At 39.8% G+C, this 21,293-nt stretch overlaps 2 protein-coding genes across 2 annotated transcripts; one reads left to right on the top strand and one right to left on the bottom strand.

Annotated features, from left to right (window-relative positions):
• Positions 1-675: 675 nt before the first annotated feature.
• pcgf6 (polycomb group ring finger 6) lies at positions 676-8,772 on the top strand. Its single transcript, XM_086093566.1, has 11 exons — positions 676-902; positions 1,013-1,096; positions 1,596-1,695; positions 3,224-3,320; positions 3,679-3,734; positions 4,337-4,396; positions 5,170-5,287; positions 5,601-5,628; positions 6,874-6,972; positions 7,774-7,860; positions 8,169-8,772. The coding sequence occupies exons 2-11, from the start codon at positions 1,025-1,027 to the stop codon at positions 8,217-8,219; spliced, it is 768 nt and encodes a 255-aa protein (XP_085949692.1). The 5' UTR covers positions 676-902; positions 1,013-1,024; the 3' UTR covers positions 8,220-8,772.
• A 260-nt stretch (positions 8,773-9,032) lies between these two features.
• On the bottom strand, positions 9,033-14,914 carry LOC147163727 (alpha-internexin-like). Its single transcript, XM_086093565.1, has 5 exons — positions 14,567-14,914; positions 12,491-12,721; positions 11,803-12,330; positions 10,154-10,278; positions 9,033-9,897 (listed from the first exon to the last, which is right to left on the bottom strand). Exons 1-5 carry the CDS (start codon positions 14,867-14,869, stop codon positions 9,711-9,713), a joined length of 1,374 nt encoding a protein of 457 aa, XP_085949691.1. The 5' UTR covers positions 14,870-14,914; the 3' UTR covers positions 9,033-9,710.
• Between the last annotated feature and the right edge of the window lie 6,379 nt (positions 14,915-21,293).

Below are 21,293 nucleotides of genomic sequence, written 5' to 3'. Positions count from 1 at the left end.
CTTAAGAAAAAAAACAACACAAACATCTTTACCAGATAAGAATGCATGAAGCACCGCTGTTCAACATTTAACAAGGAAACGGTGAGTAATTCTGCAAGAACAGAATTAATTGCAACGTCCATTCGTCCATGTTAGATTAGGTTTTTTTTTTTCACTTAACAAATTAAGATTACACAGGTTTACAGAAAACTTGAAAAACACAACTGAGCGGTACAAAAACAAAACTGTGAAAACCAACAGCATACACATCATAGTACAATGAGGTCAAACGAAAAGGTCACCATGTTATTATAAAGCCTTTTTAGACTCGCAGAATTGTAGTGAATCCTTAAAAGAAAAAAGTTCCTTCAGAAAAACAAAGATCGGCTTAGTCTCACCAAATTTGCATTTATGAATGAAAAACGTTCCCACAATAATCAAGTTATTCAATGTAAATTGCTTTACCTTATTGTTGTTAGATTAGTTTGTCTCCTATTGAGTGAAGTTTTTCATTTCTCCGGCTCATTAAAACTTATTTGCGATCTCCTATGACAGAAAAGAGACTCCAGTTTGGCTGTACTCAGCATCGAATCAAAACGCACAAAAGCATTACATCTCGATAAATTTGCGAAGCGTCTCACTTTATTGTGAAATCTCACCGGAAGTACTAGTCTCTCTACTCGCCGTATTGCACACAAGACCGCGAACTAGTCAAAATAGGAAGTACACGTGTTGGTTTACTACGCGACTTTTCTTTTCCCACGGACTCGTGGAATCTCATTGATAAGCACGTTCGACCGAGGTGCACAATTCGCAGACTTTTTGTTTGCTAACAGCCAAGTTGCACGTACAATTAACAACGTTTGGATAACTTTACTTTTCAAATAGCAAGCTAAAGCTAGTCGGCTACCTCGGCGTACTGCGTAAGTTGACCAGAAAACTAAACTTTATTAAAAGCCTTTTCGACCTTTTCCCCCCACTTTATTCACGGTACTTTCAATACACAAACTCGGCATTGTTACTATTTTGCCAGCGTCGTTCGCCGATGTGGGGAATGTCAGCGCCTCCATGTGGTATCACCAGACATGGGTTATTGGGCAGCGACTTCGAAGACGAGGTAACTATTCAGCAGTCATGAACAAGCACTTACTGATTTGAGTTATCTCCCTTGAACAACCTGTGTTAGTCTTAAATTCACGTCTGTGCAATCCGTAGTTCAAACGTGAATTTACTACTTCAAAGTTTGCACAAATTTGGTATAAATGGCGAGTAATTTTGCTACTCAGCGTTATTTGATGCATATATTTTCTTCATCTAAGATTAGATGCTCTAATTTTGTCTTTATGAAAAGCTTAGGTGTTAAGTGATCTACCTTTTTGTCTGTGGATATTTTGCCGTTACTGGCAACTCTCCGGCTGGTGCTATTTTGCCGTGAACGGCTCTGATTGGTCAATCGACGAGTCATGGGGAACCATTGATTTACTTTCATACCAGATTCAAATGATGGATAAATTGGAGACACACCAAAGATCAGGGTTGAGAAACTTGACAGCAACAATACTAGTTTCCTCACTGATTGTGTAGTATTTGATTTTATTTCATTTGACTATCCACAGCCCAAGCTCCCCCTCAATCAGTTCTACCCTTACATCCGATGTGGCCTATGCTGTGGCTTTTTTATTGACGCCACCACCATCACGGAGTGCTTACACACATGTAAGTAGATCCAAAAATCTGCATTTGAAAATTATAGTGAGCTATATGGACAGTCTTACTTAACCAGAATTACTGCTTGCATGTGCATGCTTGATGATTGGTTGTTCATTTTCTGTTTAAATTTGTCTTACACGGGACGGGAGTCATTGTTAAAAGCCATTGTCAAAGTATTGTTAGCCTGATGTTGTTTCAACTGTGCCGCTGTATAAGATCGATTATGCTTTCAAGCCCCTTTCCATTCAGATTGCTTGGTAATACAGTACTACAATTTGTTACACTAACTATTGACCATTTTTTGAAGTAAATGCATGTAACACAAAAAAACGTCCCTTTAAATGAAAGTGTTAAAGGTCCCCTGAAATGAAATGTTCACATTTTTTTTTAAGGTTTTTGATCATAAATATGCCTTACCACTGCCTGACTAAGTCGCCAAAGTTGTGAGATAAATCACCCATGTTTCCCTTTCCTATGGGCGTTTGTATCAAAGTAGCTCAAACAGAACTCTCAAATGGGTCGTTTTAGCAGATCGGTTTAATACGTCACTAATCCCACCTTTTTTGGTTTTATACGTCACCAGCTCAGCGCAAACTCCACCCTCACAATTTTCAACCCCTCCCTCACCACCGGAGATTTCCAACACACAAACAAACAGCAGCATGGCAGCGAAAACAAACAAACATAGGAACTGCTCTGTACCAGAGTGTACAACGGACAACAAAAACTTTGTGGCAAACATTTTACTGATGACTGCTTCAAGAATTTAGGACAATACAAATGTGGATAAGCAGAACATCTTTCACTTACCCTGGGATCGATTACAAATCTCTATGGAACAGCAACTAACTAACCCTGTCCAAGTACACTTGGGTGCGTTGACGTTTTGGCCCAAGGCAATCACCAGGTGCTCACATACAAAGTGGGATTGGTTGTGAAGTTTGGTTTGGGAAAGTAATTTAGAAATAGATTTGACAACTGTCATTAAACAGAAATAATATAATTATACCTATTATAATTACATATTGTACATAAAAGTGACATTTCGTGATCGCCTATTGAAACTAACGCACGCAAAAGCATGTGCCAATATTCCTTCAGGTGCAGACTCAGTTTGTAAACAGGAGCACATGGAAAAGACGACACTTGGCCACGCCCAACTAATTTTGTAGTCAGAAACACGCGGAAGTCAGGCGAGCCTTGGCCACGCCCACCAAAAATACGCTTGTTTAATGCTAGAACTTCCCAGTGGAGCCTGTGGCTCTACAAGGTACAATTTCGCGAAAAAAATATTTTGATACAGTATTAAGCCCTCCAGAGGATGGTTGATGTCATTGCTGCAAAGCTCAGTTCAGGGGATCTTTTATTCAAAATAATCTGTACTCATTAGTTATGCTATATTGTCAGATTCTGCTATGATTGTTTGGTGTATGCTAAATTGCTGAAATACACAGGCTTATCCATATAGTCAAGTTTGAGAGTTCACAATCATGTCTGTGTCTAACTTGGTTCTTTTTTTTTGTTCTTTCCGTAGTTTGCAAAAGTTGCATTGTGAAGCATTTTTTTGACAGCAACAGGTGTCCATCGTGCACCATTATAGTCCACCAAACTCAACCCCTTTACAATATTAGGTATTTATTTTTTTTGCATTGTAATATATATATTTTTGCATTGATTTACCTTCATACCAGATTCAAATGATGGATAAATTGGAGACACACCAAAGATCAGGGTTGAGAAACTTGACAGCAACAATACTAGTTTCCTCACTGATTGTGTAGTATTTGATTTTATTTCATTTGACTATCCACAGCCCAAGCTGTAGTATTTACCAAACTCAACCCCTTTACAATATTAGGTTTTTTTTTTTTGCATTGTAATATTTTCCCTTGTGCATTATACTACGCATTAAATATTGATGGATCTGTTTAGAATATTACTGTTGAATAATGTGTATTATCTTTTTGTATAAAATGTGTCTTCTGACAGGCCCGACAGACAACTGCAGGATATTGTGTACAAAATGGTTCCTTTCCTGGAGGAGTGTAAGCATATTATCTATTATCTGATCAGCACTAGTGTAATAACATACACATTTTTTATTGCATATTCTGGATGCACCGAAATGAAAATTCTTGGCCTAAACCAAAAATAAGGAAACCAAGGCTAAAAATCAAAACACAGAAGAAAAAAACATAACATAACCTATTAAAAAAAAAAAGTCCTTGGCTGTGTCATTTTCTGTCCTTTACCAAATGTATCTAATTTGCAAGCTTTCTGGTACCTTCCGTGTATAGTGCCTACTTTCACGGTGCTAATGGCCGATTGCCACAGCTGAGGTTTGGGCTCATTTTCCCGCTGCCCCCGTTCCGTTCTTCCAAGGTGCACCTTGAATGGCCACGGCGATGTGATGCACAGCTTCTTTCTTCTTATTTTTGCCTGTCTTCTTCTATTTCTAGTCTTACACCGAGCTCCAAGGCATTGCCCCACGATAACTGGATAACTGTTTTTGCTGTGTTACTTGGGTGACAAAAGACTTTTGGTTGAAATCCGAAAATGTACTTTTGGGCCATTGAAGAATTTCGGTGCATCCCCGTGGTTTTGTTTTTAATTTGTGTGTTCTATGTATTTATGTATTATACTGCAGATGAAAGAGAGCAAACGTGTAATTTCTACAAAAAACGAGGGCTGGCGGCACCCAAATCAGGTAAAGTTGATCCGCAAATGGTAATAACACAGTACATAAAACGATATAATTGAGTGAACCCCTTTTGGAAAATAAGCTTTTGAAAACAGCCCACTGTCACGTCGGCTTGTTGTCGAGCAACTCAAGTCGCAAGTTGTGGTCCATTGCTGGAGCTCTCCACGCAAGCTGGCGAGATTTCCTTCTTCGCCGAGCCGCTCACTCGACCAATAAAAGGCAGTTTGCAACGGCGGAGTCCAACCCAAGACACGCTTAGGACCGCCCCCTCATTTGAATAACATTTCGTCCTGGCAGTATGGACTAAAACTGCCAAAATTAAAAATAAATAAATGACGAAATAAATAAATGACTAAAAGTGAAAATAGAAACGGATATAAAAAATATAGTAATTTTTTTAAATACAAATGTATTTATTTATGTATATATATTTGTTGTTGTTTTCATTTCCATTAATTTTTTCATTGTTGTAATAGTAGCACACGAGAAATCCCTATATGTGTTTGTCATCATGCTACGTGAACTGCTATAATTACACAGCACAAAAGTCATACCTACGCCAATCGACCACAAAATTACACTAATACAGTAAGACCCAATATATAAAGTGTATTAAAAAAAAACAAGTACTCTATATTGGTAATTAAAAACAAAAATGATAACATTTGTTGTCAGATATGCGATGTTGACTCATTTCCAGTGGTGTACTTTGGTTACCTCATGTTGCTGAAAAGCGAGAGAACAGTCATTGCAGCAAATCTTTATTTTCGGTGTGGCAGTGGCGGTCTCCAGTGCAGCTCCCCTGGGCTTGAAAAAGCAAAAGAATTACCCCACGCCTCAGCTTGTGCTCAGCATTCCGCCCGAGCTGGACGTGTCACTATTGCTGGACTTTGTTGGGTGAGTCAGAGAATGGACTCAATCAAATTCTGATGCTGAAAATAATACATTTACTTTCAATTTATTGTCTTTAGTCAAGTTGCTCAACGGCGTCAAAGGCCGTCCATAGCTTGGAAAAGATCGTTAGTCACTTTAGCAAGGCCCGTCTCCAAAAGTTAATTTTTAGCGGCCATCATTAAAGATGTTGAAAGGTTCCACTTTAGTTTATAGTTGGAGATAAAGTTTCACAGCAGTGGTAGTAAGTGATGTTTTTTTTTTTTATGCTGGCAGTTAATATGAATAAAACATGTATTGACTGTCATTTTTCTTTCAGGGCTGAAGAGGGGATAAAAAGCTATAAGGTAATTGTTTCACATCTTCAGGGCTTTTTCGGAGACCTCCGGTCAGAGTTGAGCTGCAATTCATACTCATGTTTGCAGAAACGACCAATACAGAGGGTCCTTGGCATATAACAACGCATAAGAATTAGTTCTCTAACGATGTAGTATTGAAAACGAGATTCACAATACTCATAAGCCCGTATCTCACTGAGCGGCACAGGCCTGCAAGGGTGCGAGCACATAGTGAGTATTGCTTTTTCGACAGGCTTTGTTCAATGCTGCAAAACGTTGCCACACACTCTCAATTTAAAATCTTCTTTTTTGTTGTTGTTGTTGCAGAGCAATTTTGAACTTGTTCAGAATTTTATAGCGACAAGAAAAAGGGTTTTTCGACTGTCCACAATTTTCTGTATAGCTGGTGTGGACAATGAAATGTAAACATCACTTCTTCAGATGTTTCTGAATCTTTGGTCCATGATTAGTTCAATACTATTAACATTAACGATAGGCCGATATGTTTTTTTCGGGGCCCATACCGATCCCGATTATTAGTAGTCAAGGAGGCCGATAACCAATATTTGGAACCAATATTACTTTTTTTATATTCTTTGTGTTTATTGAACAACTTTTCAGACTTTTATTTTTTATTTTTTTAATCTAGACTTTTTAAATTTCTAACAAAATGTTCAGAGAGCTTATTATTATCAGTACGTCTTGAAAAATTAAATGGCAGCTTGAACAAGTAACTACCATAGCTTTCTATAGTTTTCTACAATAAATATTTATTATTCCAACATTTAAAAATACCTGAAATCTTAAACTTTCACATTTCTTTGTTTTAATGTCGAACAAAAACAAAAGGTTCAGAAGGTTCCCAGGGTCAGCAGCATCGCTTATAAAGTTAACTGAAAATTTTTAATAAATAGTTCCCTGAGATTAAAAGGGTTTTAGATTTACTTTATATCGGCCATCAGATTATTATTATTATTATAAAAAGGCCAATACAGATATTCATGAAAATGCCCCAATATCGGGGCCCCAATTAACATTGTTAGTAAAAAACAAATGTATGAACAGACATTTTTCTGCAAATATTGTTTTCAATGCTGCTTGAATATAATGTTATACTTATGTTCATCTATTTATTTAAAAAACAAACAAACCTTTTTTTTAATGCGGTTATTGTAATTATGACTTGACTACTGTGCTAGCAAAGGCACACAACTTCACAATCATTTGATTTGTCGTTACCTCATTGCCGTCCAGCCACTGGAGAGGCCCTATGTGTGTGTGTCGGGTGATGCCACCGTTCGCCACGTGGAGCTGTTCATCAGGAAGAAGATGGAACTCAGCCCAGCTTGCCAGGTGAGTCGGCCAAGCTCGCTAACGAGCTTAATCAGTCTGCAGAGTCCTGGCTGTTGCTTCAGACGAGGTCAGCACAGAATCTTAATACTTTACTGTCACATGTACACAGGCCAGGGCAATGGAATGTCAGACTTTTAGATTATTTCGATTATTTGATTGAATCGCGGTTCTTGTTCACATATTTTAGGTTCAGGGTGTCAGGATATGTTTTTTTTCTCTACTTCCTGAGTTCAGGCAGAAAAAAAAAGCATATCATATCTTGAATATATATGCTTAAAACGACCGTTTCGGTGACATCAAAGTACTTTTTAAATAAAGTTTTGACCTAGATGCAGCCAGGCTGACGCCTGCATAGCACCTCTATTTGGCCACAGAGTTTGGATCAAATTTGACCTTTTCCTCCCCAAATTCAATACATTAACGCCTGCCTGCCTATGGAATGATGGCAGAAGGAATTAACAGTGAGGTGAAGGTTTGGAAGCTAACTGATTAATTAATATGTCCAGTTTCGTTTAGACTCATTGAGCATTGTGTGATCAGGTTCACAGCCAGCCCGTGTGTGTAGTTTGTGTTTTATCGTACTTGGATGAGGATTAGCAGCTCAGCTTGATTTCCTGGCCTCAGTGCTGCCTGTTGAGGAGGGCTAACCCAAGGTTAAAGTTCATCGTTGCACAGATCCTATTATTATAGTCATACCCTCGAACCCTTTTATTGTTGACTAGAAATTGGCTACCTTCACGTACCTACTGCTCTATGACACACCGTTTTTCATTGGTATTTGCATTTTCTTTTGTCTTGTAGGTAGATGTGGTTTGCGGAGACCATCTCCTGGATCAGTATCAGTCACTGAAAGATGTACAGAATTCTGTGGGAGCAGAGGCCTTGCAGGTAAACGCCACCATTTTTTTACTCTTGAAATGGAGTCCATGCGGTCCAGCCCTGAATTGAACCTATGCCGCTTGCTCGCAAGTCAGACGAATGAAAATCAGTAACTCTAGAATCATCTGAACTTAAAATGATCGTTTTCACCTGGTTTTCACTAGGGGTAGCAGTGATATGACCAAGGGAAACAAGTGTCTAGTCAAATTACATTCAGTTGTCATATAGAGATTATTTATAGGTTACTGTATTGGGAGAAAAAAAAAAACGTTTTCTTGCTTGTCATAAAAGACAAAATTGTTTTCATGTGTCCACAGGATGGTCTGCTGGTGCTGCACTTTGGCTTGGTCCTGTCGTCTCTGTCTTAAAAGGAAAGAATGGAAAATAATGGATCGATTTTTAGTGTTGCACAACTCTTCTAAGGTGGAATAACTCCAAAATGACTGGAGCAAGTTTTTTTTTTTTTAACTACTTGTTAGGTTACTCAGGACAGCAATATTTTGGGTGGGGGTTTGAGACTATTTTCAGGGCATGTCTACCACTGTGTATTTGCTGGCCACAACCAGTTTATATTTTTTCTACTTTACAATTGGGTCAATGTATTTTCTGTGCACGTTAACATTATAAAATGCAAATGTCACTCAGGAATATCTGCCAAAGATTTGTAAGCAAAATGTAGATCTACTTAGAAATATGATTTTTGTTTCAGAAGCCCCCCCCCCCCCCCCCCCCCCCCCGTCTGTTTGTTCCAGCTACATGGTCAACCAGTTGTTACCAACATGTTATTGTTTTTGATATGCAATTAGCTGATTTTTTTGGGTACATTTTGGAGGGGATAGGATAAAGAAATTGACTTATGTGAAAGAAGTCTTTCGTCAGGTTTGATCAAATGTGACCACTTTGAATAAAAGAATAACAGTACTTTTCAAATAATGAACTTGTTTTCTTTTCCCCAGTAAACATTAATGGGGACCGGGGACATATTGCCGTACCCAAAAATGACTTTTTAAAGGCTTGTATACAAATAGGTGAGTCTCTGTAGTGTGACGTTGCACAGCCAAGTAAATCTTTTCTGCTGCCCATTTTTGAAAATGTGCCAGGAAACGAGCTGTTCTGTATTATGAACAGTGGGGGGGCTATCTTGCAATTAAAAAGTTAAGTCACATAAGGGAACAGACGGCTTAGTCGATCTTTTTATTCTTTTAATCAATCAATGCAAGTGAAATACATTGTGAGCGGGATTGACATAGAGGCCTAAATCTGAGTGAAATGTCATCTATATATGGTGTACGTTTACAGCATATTTAATACCCATATATTTTCACAAACCCTTTCTAGCGGATATTTCCTGACATAAGATCAATGTTAACCAACAGCGTAGTGATAATCACACACACCAAATCTGGTTAGCTCTCTAAATACCATAGCACTAGTTTGAAAATTCAAGTGATGGAGAGAAAAAAAACATGGCTTACTAATAAGGGTTTACGTTAGCCACCCCTTTAAGACAAAAACTAGAAGTTTTGCACATTACTGCTTCATCAATTGTAACATACGATGCCCTCTATTAGGTTAACGTCACCTGGTTAACATCTTGATACAAGCTTCCATTCGCATATATATGGTATTTAGAGTCCAAAAATGTTCTACATGTTTTAGACTTGTGCATTATTGAAATCAATCATATAATCTGACTTGTGTTTTGAGAGTCAAATGTTTTCATCACTCCAGAAACATAACATGACAGTACATACAACGTGATGTCTGGGCGCTTATTTTGTGCATATACGATAGTTGACTTAGAACTTTAGAAATAAGGAATGTTTTATTTGTCTCCCTCCCTGCATGCGTCTACGTCTTTAGTTGTTGGAATTGATGTCTGCTTCATCCTTCTCCTCCTCCGTGAGACTTTCCTTCTTGGCTCCGTCTTTTCCTCGCTGGCTGCTTCTGGAGGAGCCGGCTGGGGTTCGGGCCTGGTAGCCGTAACCGGCGGCTCCGAATGACATCCCTGAGTTAAAGTGAGTCTCTTCGCCTTCCAGCAGCTTCCTTGTAGGATGGAAAAGCATATTAATGTATTAAAGTAGGAGTATGTAATTCATTTTATGTATTTATTTTCATATTTTTTCCCCCTCTAGCTATATTGGAAGATTTTTGAACTTTGTCACTTTGGTAATAACGTTCATCCTCAAATATGTGAAATTCCAGTCTCTCCCTGTAATGCCACACATAATGTGTTTTTTTTTTTTTTAGCGTTTATGACAATCACAATATGCCTTTTTGATACCGTTCCACGTCTTCCCACCTGTATGCAGCTATCTCAATGTCCAATGCCATCTTGACATTGAGCAGGTCCTGATATTCTCTCAGGTGCTGGGCCATCTCTCCCTTGAGGTTCCTCAGCTCCGTATCCAATTGGCCAACAGTGTCCTGGTCAAAGAGGTCAAAACATTATGATGAAAACACACTCGATGAAAGGTCACACAGTTGAAGGGTTACGTTTGTCTTTTCAAAGACGAGCATAACCCTTTGAGGCTTACTTGAGCTCCCCTAAATAGACGGTAAAAACAGATGGCCTTCCTGTATCCAATTTAGCAGCAGTCCAGGTTAATCTAGATACACAGGATCAGTTCACTAAGAACTTTCACTGTCTAAGCCCAAGTGACTTCCACAGTAAAGCATTTTTTGGGGGGGGGGGGGGGGGGGGGTTTGTCATGCCGCCCGAGAACGCAAATGCAGTTGGATGGAACCATATGATATAAATAGTCTTTTTTAATTTTTTTATTTGTCAAACAGATGTCTGAGTGTAAATGGCTAATGCTTTTCAAACTGTCAACAGATTAATCATGAAGTGGTAATTCACAAATGTGAAATGCATCATGTCATTTTAATTTACTGTAAGAACCCGAGGACCAAACGTTGGGTGCTAATCACAAAAAAATCAGGTGAGATTATCATCTAGATTTCCACAGCTAGTTTCTGCTCAATTTCCCCCTGACATTGACAAGGTTCAAGATCCACCTTGAAGGATGCTCTTAGCTAACGGAACTCAAGCTGTGACATAATTGATGAGTTTGAACTGTTCAATCCTATTAGCTGGAGACACTCGCAACCTTCACTGCCATGCTGCTGCATGCTCGGGCTCAAGTCACTGTGAAACTGGCAATGGCCCATTGGCACTTTTTGGGGGTGTTAAACATGCTTAAATCACTCAAGAAAGGGTGTGAATATAATCTTTTGAAAAGTTTCTGAGTTTTAAATAAGTAAAAATATTCTTAAAGTGTGTATGTCTAAAATGTACGGAAGAGGATTGAGGCCAGTGAAGCGGGGGAAAAAAGGTTGGCAGGATTCTGATTTTAAAGCGAGAATTCTGACTTTAAAGTGAGATTTGTCACTTTCTCAGAATACTGACTTTCATCCATCCATCCATCTTCTACCGCTTATCTGAGGTCGGGTCGCGGGGACAGCAGCTTTAGGAGGGATGCCCAGACTTCCCTCTCCCCAGCCACTTCAACCAGCTCCTCCGGCGGGATCCCAAGGCGTTCCCGGGCCAGCCGAGAGACATAGTCTCTCCAGCGTGTCCTGTGTCGTCCCCGGGCCCTCCCGCCGGTGGGACATGCCCGGAACACCTCTCCAGGGAGGCGTCCAGGAGGCTTCCGAACCAGATGCCCGAGCCACCTCAGCTGGCTCCCCTAAAGTCAATACTGACTTTATGGTGATAATTTTTTACTTTATTCTCAGAATTCTGACTTTAAAGTGAGAATTCTCACTTACTGACTTCTCCCCACAATTCATTCAAATATTGAGAATAAAGTCAGGATTCTCACTTTAAAGTCAGACTTCTGTGAATAAAGCGAGAATCCTGCCAACCGTTTTTCTTTTCTCTTCACTGGCCCTAATCCTCTTCCATAGGAATGTATCTGCCGTTCTTAACAGGAGGCTCTCCTTGCATACCTGCAATACCGTTACTTCAGCATTATGAGCATCCTCCATCTCTGTGATCTGCCTCTCTAGAGACTCGTTGGCACCCCTCAGCGTCTCGATCTCCAAGGTCTTGGCCTGCAGCTGCCTCCTGAACTCGTTCATCTCCTCCCTGCTGGCCCGTATGGCCTCGTTGCTCCTGGTGGCCTGTTCGCTAAGGCTGACGAACTTCCCCTTGTACCACTCCTCTGCCGACTGCAGGTTTTTGGAGGCAATGGACTCGTACTGGTTGCGGATCTCTTTCAGAGCTGAGGTGAGGTCGGGTTTGGTGAGTTCCATTTCCACGGAGACCTGCTGCGCCTCCATCAGGCTGCTCAGCTCCTGGATTTCCTCGTCGTGGACTTTGTTCAGGAAGGAGATTTCATCCATCAGCGATTCCACTCGGCGCTCGAGATCCAGACGAACGGCTGCCGCTTCGTCCACATCTTTCCGGAAGGACCTCAAGGTTTGTTCTGTCTCTTCACGCACGGTCAACTCCTCCTCGTACTTTACATGGAGTTTCTAAAATGGAGCAAGTAGTTACAAAAAGACTACTGCGATGCAGGAAATAATGACAGAACATTTCTAGCTTGCAATTGTATCTTTTGCCAGTAAGTAATTTTTTTGTATGTAGCTTTCTGTCCTGTTAACATACTGAGTGCTGTTCCCAATATGTTTGTACCTGCAGCTCATCTTCCATGTTATTCTTCTCAATGAGGATGCGGTTATTGTCTCTGTTCAGGTCCTCCAACTGGGACCGCAAGTTCCTCATCTCCTGCTGGTAGAGATGAGCGGCCCGTGACGGTTCGCTCTGCCTCTGCCGCAGTGTCACCAGCTCAGCCTCCAGCACTTTATTCTGCTGCTCCAGGTGTCTGACTTTATCAATGAACATGGCGAAGCGATCATTCAGACCCTGTGCAACAAAACAAATGCCTCATTGGTACCAACTGTTGGTCTTGTATATTTTCGACATTAACGTTCACCTGTTTAACAGCTAATGATTCTTAAATGTTTACCTGTATTTGTTGACCTTGCGGACATTTTCCAAATAAGTATTAAGGGTCAGCCTATAAGCTTGCGTTAGCTGATTAAATTGGTTCTTGGTGTCTACACAGATTGTGTGTGTTCAGGTATAGTAGCAGACGGCAGCCCTGCTGGTGTTTAGAATGCAGATGGTGATATATTTTTTTTTTTTGCTCACACACTACTGAAATAATCTGAAACGCTCCTGAAATGTTCTCCTCTCACACACTGCTGACATTTTATTGTATTTTCATCCAAGTATTAAAATTGATGTCAGGGGTCTGCAACCTGTAGCTCTGGAGCCACAAGTGGCTCTTTAGTCCCTCTCCTGTGGCTCCCTGTGGATCTCTAAAAAAATAATAAAAATATTCATGTTTCTTTTTTTAGATAAAATATTAAAATGAATTGATTTAAATTAAAAATTGAATATTCAATAAAATAAAATACATTTTTAAGTTGTTGGAAAAAGAGAGATAAAAAATAGCCAAAAAGGAAGATGAAAAGCAAAAAAAATTACCATAAAATGTCCATGAAAAAAGGGCAGAAAAAAATGTCTAAAAAAGGAAGAGGCAGAAAATTACTATATGTTCATAAAATTGCCAAAAATGTCAGAGATTTAACAAAAAGGCAGAAGAGTGTAAAATTATGTGAAAAATTAAGTACGAAAAATTACAAAAATAAAATTAAAAATCCCAAAACAAGATGAAAAGTAGAAGAATAAGAAAAAAAATCTAAAAGAATTGAATGCTGCATAATTTTGTTATGGTACAGCTCTAATGAGCTCTTGGGTCCTCAGTACATTAGACTTACAATAATACACTGTTTCGTTCATCACAATATTCAAATGTTTTGCGGCTCCTGACAGATTTCTGGTTATTTATTTGGCTTAACATGGCTCTTTTGACAAGAACGGTTGATGACCTCTGAACTATGTCAATTGTCAAAATACTATTGAACTCCTGAAAATGCTCAAATTGGTGTAATTCCGAAGTACCATATTTTAGGGAACCATCACTCTGGTGAAACTTGGTGGTGATGATGATGATTGTGAAATTTCCATCATCTTTTTCATTCATTTATTTCAAATCTGTTCAAATGTTTCTAATGGTGTGCTGTTGGGGAACAATCCAATGTGTCCTGGGGTAAAATGAAGTTAATCCTTGTTGATTTAAAGATGAAATTACAACCTTGGCACTGCAATGTGGAGTTTCTATTTTGTTTAAATGCCCTGGATTTAATTTGACAAATTATGTATTTTTGTTCACATAGCTATCTATGACAGCGAAATATTATGACAGGCAGAATAAAGTAAATGCTTTTCGACAGAAGGTACAATTATTCTGTGCATCTAATCTGGGGGGTGGGGGTTGCACAAGGTGTATGTTTTTTGTCACTCTACTCTCTCCATGTTAGCAAAGCTATAAACATGTTGCTTTGATGATAGAGTCTATAGTGAATTTTTCTTCTCATTTTAAGGTTACAATTTTTGTGTCCATTTTTTTTCATGTATGCCATGTTAGCTAACCGTATGTAGGCTAAATAGGCCTAATTGACAGACAACTAAACCAAACAAACTAAACCAAACAAAAACTAAGTAGAAAAAACAATAATAATTTGTATTAGTACTTATAAGTACAACATTTGAGTGTTTTATTTTTATTTTTATCGAGCCCTCCCCCCTCCCAAAAAAAACTGCCCGCATTTTTCACGTTGTCAATGACGTCACATCACATACCTGTAGCTGCTCTTTTTCGTTGGTTCTGACAACTTTGAGTTCATTGTTGACCACCGACGTCTGGGTCAAGTCGAGGGAGTCCGTGGCCATAAGAGAGAAGGAGGCCGGTGGTTGACCCAGCCGTCTGTACATGCCCGCGGAAGAAGAGCTGTTTCGGGACACGGCCACGGACCTGATCCCCGGAGAGACCCGGGCCATGGAGCTGCTCATACGAGAGGAGGAGGAAGAAGAGGCGGAGAACCTGGAAGAATCCCCGAAAATCTTCCGGTAGGAGGACGAAGTGTAGCGGTCTCTGTAGTTCATCTTTGCAGTGAGTCAGAGCTCAAAGTGAGATACTTTAAAGAGATTTGCTGGAGCTTTAAGCAACGCGGCGACAGGTGGAGCGAACCATTTCATAGATGGGGATGCAGTTTTAGAAAGAAAATAAAACAAACCTGTTGAACCACGTCCTCTAGTGTTGAAAACACGAACACTATCTGAATAGACCCATTTGACACACACAAAAAAAAACTTAGGCATTTGTAAAGGTTATTTTATGGTTAGATGAAAATGGAACTGTCCATGGTGAAGCAGCAATTATTATTATTATTATTATTATCATCCAGATACACATCACAGATAGCCACAAGGTGGCGGTCAAGCACAAAAAGTGCACTTTTTTGGTTCATTTGTGCGTGTGTGTGTGTGTGTGTCACAGAGAGACATATAACAGTGGTGCTATACCAGACGTTCAATATCAGTTAATAATAGTTTTATTCGTTTAGTTGTATTATTGAATGCGTTGATTGTATTGAAAGAAATGATTGTATGAATAATTTTGGCGATGGGTGGCCTTTTGGGGGGTGGGGGGCACCTGCTCCCTAAAAATGTTTGTCCACATGCCTGTAGATCATTATGGGAAAATAACTTAAAATGATTGAAAAAATAAATAATAGTTCTGTAAAATATACTTTTACGCAATAATACTGTATTGTCGGACAGTATTTCATAAATGCCCAATAAAGTTTTTTTGCTTCTTTTATGTCATGTCACATGTGCTATAGGCATGTTGTGCTGAGCACTTTGCCGTCTTATCGATTTATTATACATTATACGCTGTGAGTGTATGGCATGACAGCTCACCGCCGTGGCGGCTGCCGCTTGTGCGTTATTGGCCACAACCGCCATGTAGGCGGGGACACGACGCACTGACTCAGCTGTGAGTCACCGCGCAACGTGCCTGCCCGCCACACGCAACACATACTGCTGTGACTCCTGCTGCGTTCAGGTGCAGCTGGAAGAAAAATACGTTCCCTTTGCTCAGCAAATAAGCTTGTGCCATACGTGGTAGTAGGTGTGGAAAGAATACATATTATCTTAAATATTTGGGTAAATTAAAACAGCAAAAAAAAAAAAAAAGAAGAAGAAGAATATTAGCTACATTAGGAATGGTGCACCATGTTAAGTTTAAATAAATAAATACATTAATTAAATTAATACATAAATAGATAATATGTTAACATTCTTCTCATTCTGGCGAGCTATATTTAGAACAGACCTATGGGCTACTCATGTTGTTCTTGGGGCTAACTAGTGCCCGCTGCCACCTACACATGAAGCTACACATGTTTTTTTTTTTTTTTTTACAACACAAAGGCATCCGTGTAACTGTAACTGGGCCTCTTTGCTCTACCTCCCTCAGTCCGCCCTCTTCTTCTTTGCGCAACTGCTCGCAGAGAAAGAGATCAAAAAAGTTAAAGGGATACTTAACTCATTGAGCCATTTTCAGCAGTAAAAAGTTAATATATTGTTCAGAATTAATTTAATAACTTCTTTAATTTCTTGGAAAATTAATAACTTAAAAAAAAAATCCGCTTGCTGTGGACTGAAGATGACATCACCTGTGCAGAGGAAGTAGGTAACGACCAATCATGGCTCGCTTGTTTTTTTTAGTTTAACTGAGCCATGATTGGTCATTACCTACTTCCTCAGCACAGGTTATGCAATCTTCAGTTGACAGCAAGTGAAAAAAAATCTGATTTAAAGGTATTCAATTGTACATGAAAAATAAAGTTACCAAATTCAATGAACTTCAAGGAGGCAGCTCGGTTTACACTACTCTGCAAGCAGCCAAACATGTGCCCTGTTTACAGAGGCGATTCTTGTCGTAAGGCAAACCAGGTTGTGGCTTGGGGCCCCCAAGCCAGTGGCCTGGCTAATTTCTGTTTGGGCCCCGACATACCCTAGAATCGCCTCTGCCTGCTTAGATGTCCCCTCAAAAAAAGGAAGCCAAGTAATTGCAAAGACAACACATGGGCATCGAGAACATCTCATCACCTGTCCACTCATCATCAATCCACCACCATTACAGCGTATGATGTCACCGGTGTGACATGACATTGGGTGGAATCTTTCCAGTGGAATGTCGGTGCCTTTATTTTGAGCTGAGTGTTCACAACCGTTCCGCCCCTGGAGGCTTTGACCTCCTTTTCATTATTCACACTGCCAGCAACTCTCGCTCCTTTTTCCTTCGTTTTGTTTCTGACGTGCTTGTGTCACTTGTCTTTGAAGCATCCAAAATGACACAGGTGAAATATCAATTAACTCATTCACTGCCATTGACGGCTGTAGATGTAAAAAATTAATTGGAACTATTTCTATTAGTTTAACATTTTTTCTATTTTTGTTAACAAGAGTATGAAAACCTATATTTTTTTATTGTACAATTAGAACAGATATGACATTTGTGATTAATTGCGAGTTAACTAGTGAAGTCATGCGATTAATTGCGATTACAATTTTCAATTGTAATTATTCACATGACTTCAATAGTTAACTCACGATTAATCACACGTTTTATATCTGTATTTAAAAAAAAAAATCTAGGTTTTCATACTCTTGTTAACAAAAGTGGAAAAATAAAGTTAAACTTATAGAAATAGTTCAAATGAATTTTTGACGTCTATAGCCGTCAATGGCAGTGAATGAGTTAATAACCAGTAAATAGGAATAGGCTTACTTTTGCCTTTCTAATACTGTCCCATGAATCACCAATTACAACAGAGCAAAATAAATAATTACTACACTCACATTATAATTCCTTTACGTTTTACATTTTAGCAATGGCTCTATGAGCATTCATTATTTTACATTTTAAATCCATTTTTTCCCCTTGTATGAGAATGATATGCACTTACATAAAGGAATAGACATACTGTACACGCCTCACTCCAGTAAACACCTGCGTATGTGTTTGAGGGTGCAAATACTTGACTTTACCTGATACTGTAACTGGCAAACTACCACTGACCGACAGTCCGATTACACTCAACTGACTTGTGAGAAGCAAACCCACATTCCCATTGGACTGTGTGTTCTCACACTAGTCTCTAAAGTGGTTCATACATGTTTACTCTCCAGTTTGTGCTTTGGCCCGTGAGCATAAAGACAGTTTTTTTCCTCCATTGTGACGTTAAGAGAAAATGTCACTGTTCTGTTTGTTTGAGTAGTTTTGGGCAAAAGGCTTGGAGGCTGAGTATTTTTCTTGCAGGTTTGTTTTGGCTGTTGATCAATGCACTGAAGGAGCAAGTCAAAGTAAATATTTAGTAGGCCTAGTTGTTCTTTCCCCCTCTAGTCATTGAGACTACCCTAGATGGAACTTAGATGGTTCAGTTGTAGGATTTTTTATGTTTTAAAGCAGTACAAAAACGATGTCATGCAAAAAAAGTATGCATGAGTCAGCATTTTGCATAACTCAGTGCAAACACTTTGCACTGTAATTAAGCCCCTGTTCACACGGGAGCAAAGCCGGCTTTGTTCCTAAAAAAAAATCTCGTACACACAGAAACGTTTCAAGACATGCGAGTGTCCAATAGAAGACGCTGAGGACGTTTCACGGCAGTAATGTGTATGCCAAGTCTGGAGTGGCGCTGTAGCGCAGCCACAGGGAGTTAACGGAAAGCGTAGAAGAAGAATCAGCGACAAAGATGAACCACTGATCTGAATAGCCGATAGGCCAAGACTTTTGAAGCCGCGAGGCCGCCATATTACTGCTCCCAAAGAAACGTTTCTCGGCATACGATCACCCATCATTAGATGTTAAATGATGCCCAGTGTTGTCCCCTGAGAACACGTTCTAATCACCAACAGGAAGTTGAAAGTGGAAGAAAGACACCCCCTGCCTCCTGCTAACCATAATTTTTAATCATAATTTCCATACTTCAACTGAAAAGATGGGCTGTTGGACTTCTTTGCCTTGATCAATACTTGACTTTAAAAATGGACCACAGTGTCAACCGGGTAATCTTTAGATTTTGGTTGACTCCATGTATGTTTATCTTTTGTGTGGGATGAAGAGTAGAGGTGGCATTAATATGAACATTATGATGTAGTATGTTAAAACTCATTCACTGCCATTGACGGCTATAAACGTCAACAATTAATTTGAACTATTTCTATTAGTTTAACATTTGTTTCCACTTTTGTTAACAAGAGTATGAAAACCTAGATTTTTTTATTTGTACATTTAGAACAGATATAAAATTTGTGATTAATCGTGAGTTAACTAGTGAAGTCAGGCAATTAATTACAAATACAAATTTTAATCGCCTGCCGCCCCTAATTTTTAATAATCTTTTTTTTTAAATGAATTTATGGCAGTGACTGAGTTAAGATCTGCTAGAATGCGTTGAATTGTCACGATATGTTCTTTTATTTTTGTTCTGTGCGTGTGCCGTAACATTCTGCTTGTATCTAATTTGGACCAACACATGTTCATCTGTTTTTCCCCAAAATATTTTTGGAGCAGATTGTGGACAAAGGAGAGGGTGTCTGGAAAGGGTGCCGAGGAGGGGAGAAGGGGACGATGGGTGGGAGTCCACAGGGGGACGGCTGGCTGGCTGTTTTTGGAGGTGAGTTGGAGGGGGGCAAAGGTGGGGGTGCTGTGTGTGTGTTGGTGCGCATTCATCTGCATAAGGACTTGCATGCACTCGTCTGCCGGTGAGGCCATGTCTGTGTGCGAGTTGGCTGCTTGTACATCGGCCTCTGTGTGTGTATGTGCGCACGCGTGTGTGTTCTTTTGTTTTGCTCTGGGTTGCTGGGTGATGGGACCAGCTGGGAGGGCTGAAGCCATTCACTTCCCTTCTGCTACCCTGAAGGCAGCCAGCAGGGAGAGAGAGAGAAAAGAGGTCGTCAGACTGAAATAATAAAAAAAAAATAGAGGAAAAGGGAACCGAGACTTCATGCGCCGATGTTTCTATCACCCTGCAGAAGAGAACGTGAGCGAGCGAGTCACAAAAATGAACGTGACGGTGAGAGCTCATGAAAAAGATATTGATGATGGAGAGCGGTGTGATGCTGAGGGTGGGGGTGGGCTCGTGGGGGGTTAGCTCGATGAGTCGTGATAGAGCTGAGGAGCTGACTCAGGCAGTGTGCTTTGGCGTAGGAGGTAAGACGTAATAGACGACCACCTATTTAACTGGATGACGGGAATCAGGTCAACACAAAGATAAGGAAATCAACATAACAGATTATAGATGATATATATTAACAGAGGCCTCATTAATTGGCCAATCCATTATATTGCAATCTGATTACAGCAAGTGAAGTGGAGTTCAGTTTCTGATTGAAAAGGAGAAAATGGGCATTTTGCAGCAATCTGTGCAGGCAAAGTGTACTGTACTTCCAATACAATACTAGCAAGTGTTTTTCAATGTGTATTGTATTGTATTGTGTATAGGGAGTTTTGTTTTGTTGTTGTTGGATAACTAGTACCCAGCTTGCCTTTTTTCTTTTTGTTGACTTCAATTATAACTGCCTCTCCCTGCTTCCACAACAAGGGTGACCAGACGTCCCATTTTGGGCAGGACAGTCCTGTTTTTGAGCCTTTTGGTCCCACGTTCCAGCAGATTTTTACCAACGTCATTGTTTTGTCCCGCTATTACGCAGGTCCCATCCCAGCATCCTGTTTTTTTTTTGCAATGTGTATATCAGTCACCCAGTTGTCACAGCCATTCAAACGATAAACCCATTAAATGGGAATTTCACTGTTAAATATTCTCCTATTTACTTTCATTCTCATCCGCATCTAATTGGCAGCAGGATGGACTTAACGCAGTGACCGGAACTAGAATTACTTCCTGCTTTCGCATCTAATATGCGGAATGTAGTCCTAATATCCACTGCGGTTTAGCGGTATATTTCCACTGTTACAATGCGTCACCGGTGCGAGGTAAACGGCACAGCCAGCTTCAAAATAGCTGTCAGAACCGAGAATATAAGGTTGGATAATGTTGAGTGCATTGACCTGTTTAGCATTGTTGAACAGTCAACCAAGATAGCATTTAGCATTAGCGATTGATGCGCATGTCAGCCATTGCGCCCCAGTTAACCCAGAATGACTAGCAATGAAATTTGGTGGCATTTATTGTATACTGTATTATATAGCGTCCACCATTTTTATTTTTGAAAATCTGCTCACCCTAGGTGCGGTGTAAATAGCACCTAGCTTACTTCGACTACTTCTGTGTAGATTTCGTAGACGCGCCCAGGCCAGCAAAATCTTTTTCTTTTCTTTTTTCAATTATCGAAAACATTTAGAAATGTGTGACCCTCAGACGCGCGAGCGCACACTCTCAAAACATCACTGATTGTGATCACGAATCAGACAGCACAAAAAAGAAATGCCCGGGGAAGAATAGTTTGGCGTCCTTCTTGTGGTTTGGAAAGAAGAAGAGCACTGACATCATGG

This window comes from Leptonotus elevatus, chromosome 13, assembly GCF_054856555.1.
Source record: "Leptonotus elevatus isolate MCC_2025b chromosome 13, RoL_Lele_1.0, whole genome shotgun sequence".
Lineage (NCBI taxonomy): Eukaryota > Metazoa > Chordata > Actinopteri > Syngnathiformes > Syngnathidae > Leptonotus > Leptonotus elevatus.
The sequence above is the reverse complement of the archived record's forward strand: the minus strand, read 5'-3'. Positions and strand labels throughout refer to the sequence as shown.

What these genes read in the sequence shown, in the direction of transcription:
- pcgf6 (XM_086093566.1), top strand. Translation starts at nt 1,025, where the DNA reads ATGTGGGGAATGTCAGCGCCTCCATGTGGTATCACCAGACATGGGTTA. An exon ending in CAACCCCTTTACAATATTAG is followed by an intron (nt 3,321 to 3,678) that starts GTATTTATTTTT and finishes GTCTTCTGACAG; the next exon opens with GCCCGACAGACAACTGCAGG. An exon ending in CTATTGCTGGACTTTGTTGG is followed by an intron (nt 5,288 to 5,600) that starts GTGAGTCAGAGA and finishes TTTTTCTTTCAG; the next exon opens with GGCTGAAGAGGGGATAAAAA.
- LOC147163727 (XM_086093565.1), bottom strand. Translation starts at nt 14,869, where the DNA reads ATGAACTACAGAGACCGCTACACTTCGTCCTCCTACCGGAAGATTTTC. An exon ending in ACATGGAAGATGAGCTGCAG is followed by an intron (nt 12,331 to 12,490) that starts GTACAAACATAT and finishes GCTCCATTTTAG; the next exon opens with AAACTCCATGTAAAGTACGA. An exon ending in ATTGAGATAGCTGCATACAG is followed by an intron (nt 9,898 to 10,153) that starts GTGGGAAGACGT and finishes CCATCCTACAAG; the next exon opens with GAAGCTGCTGGAAGGCGAAG.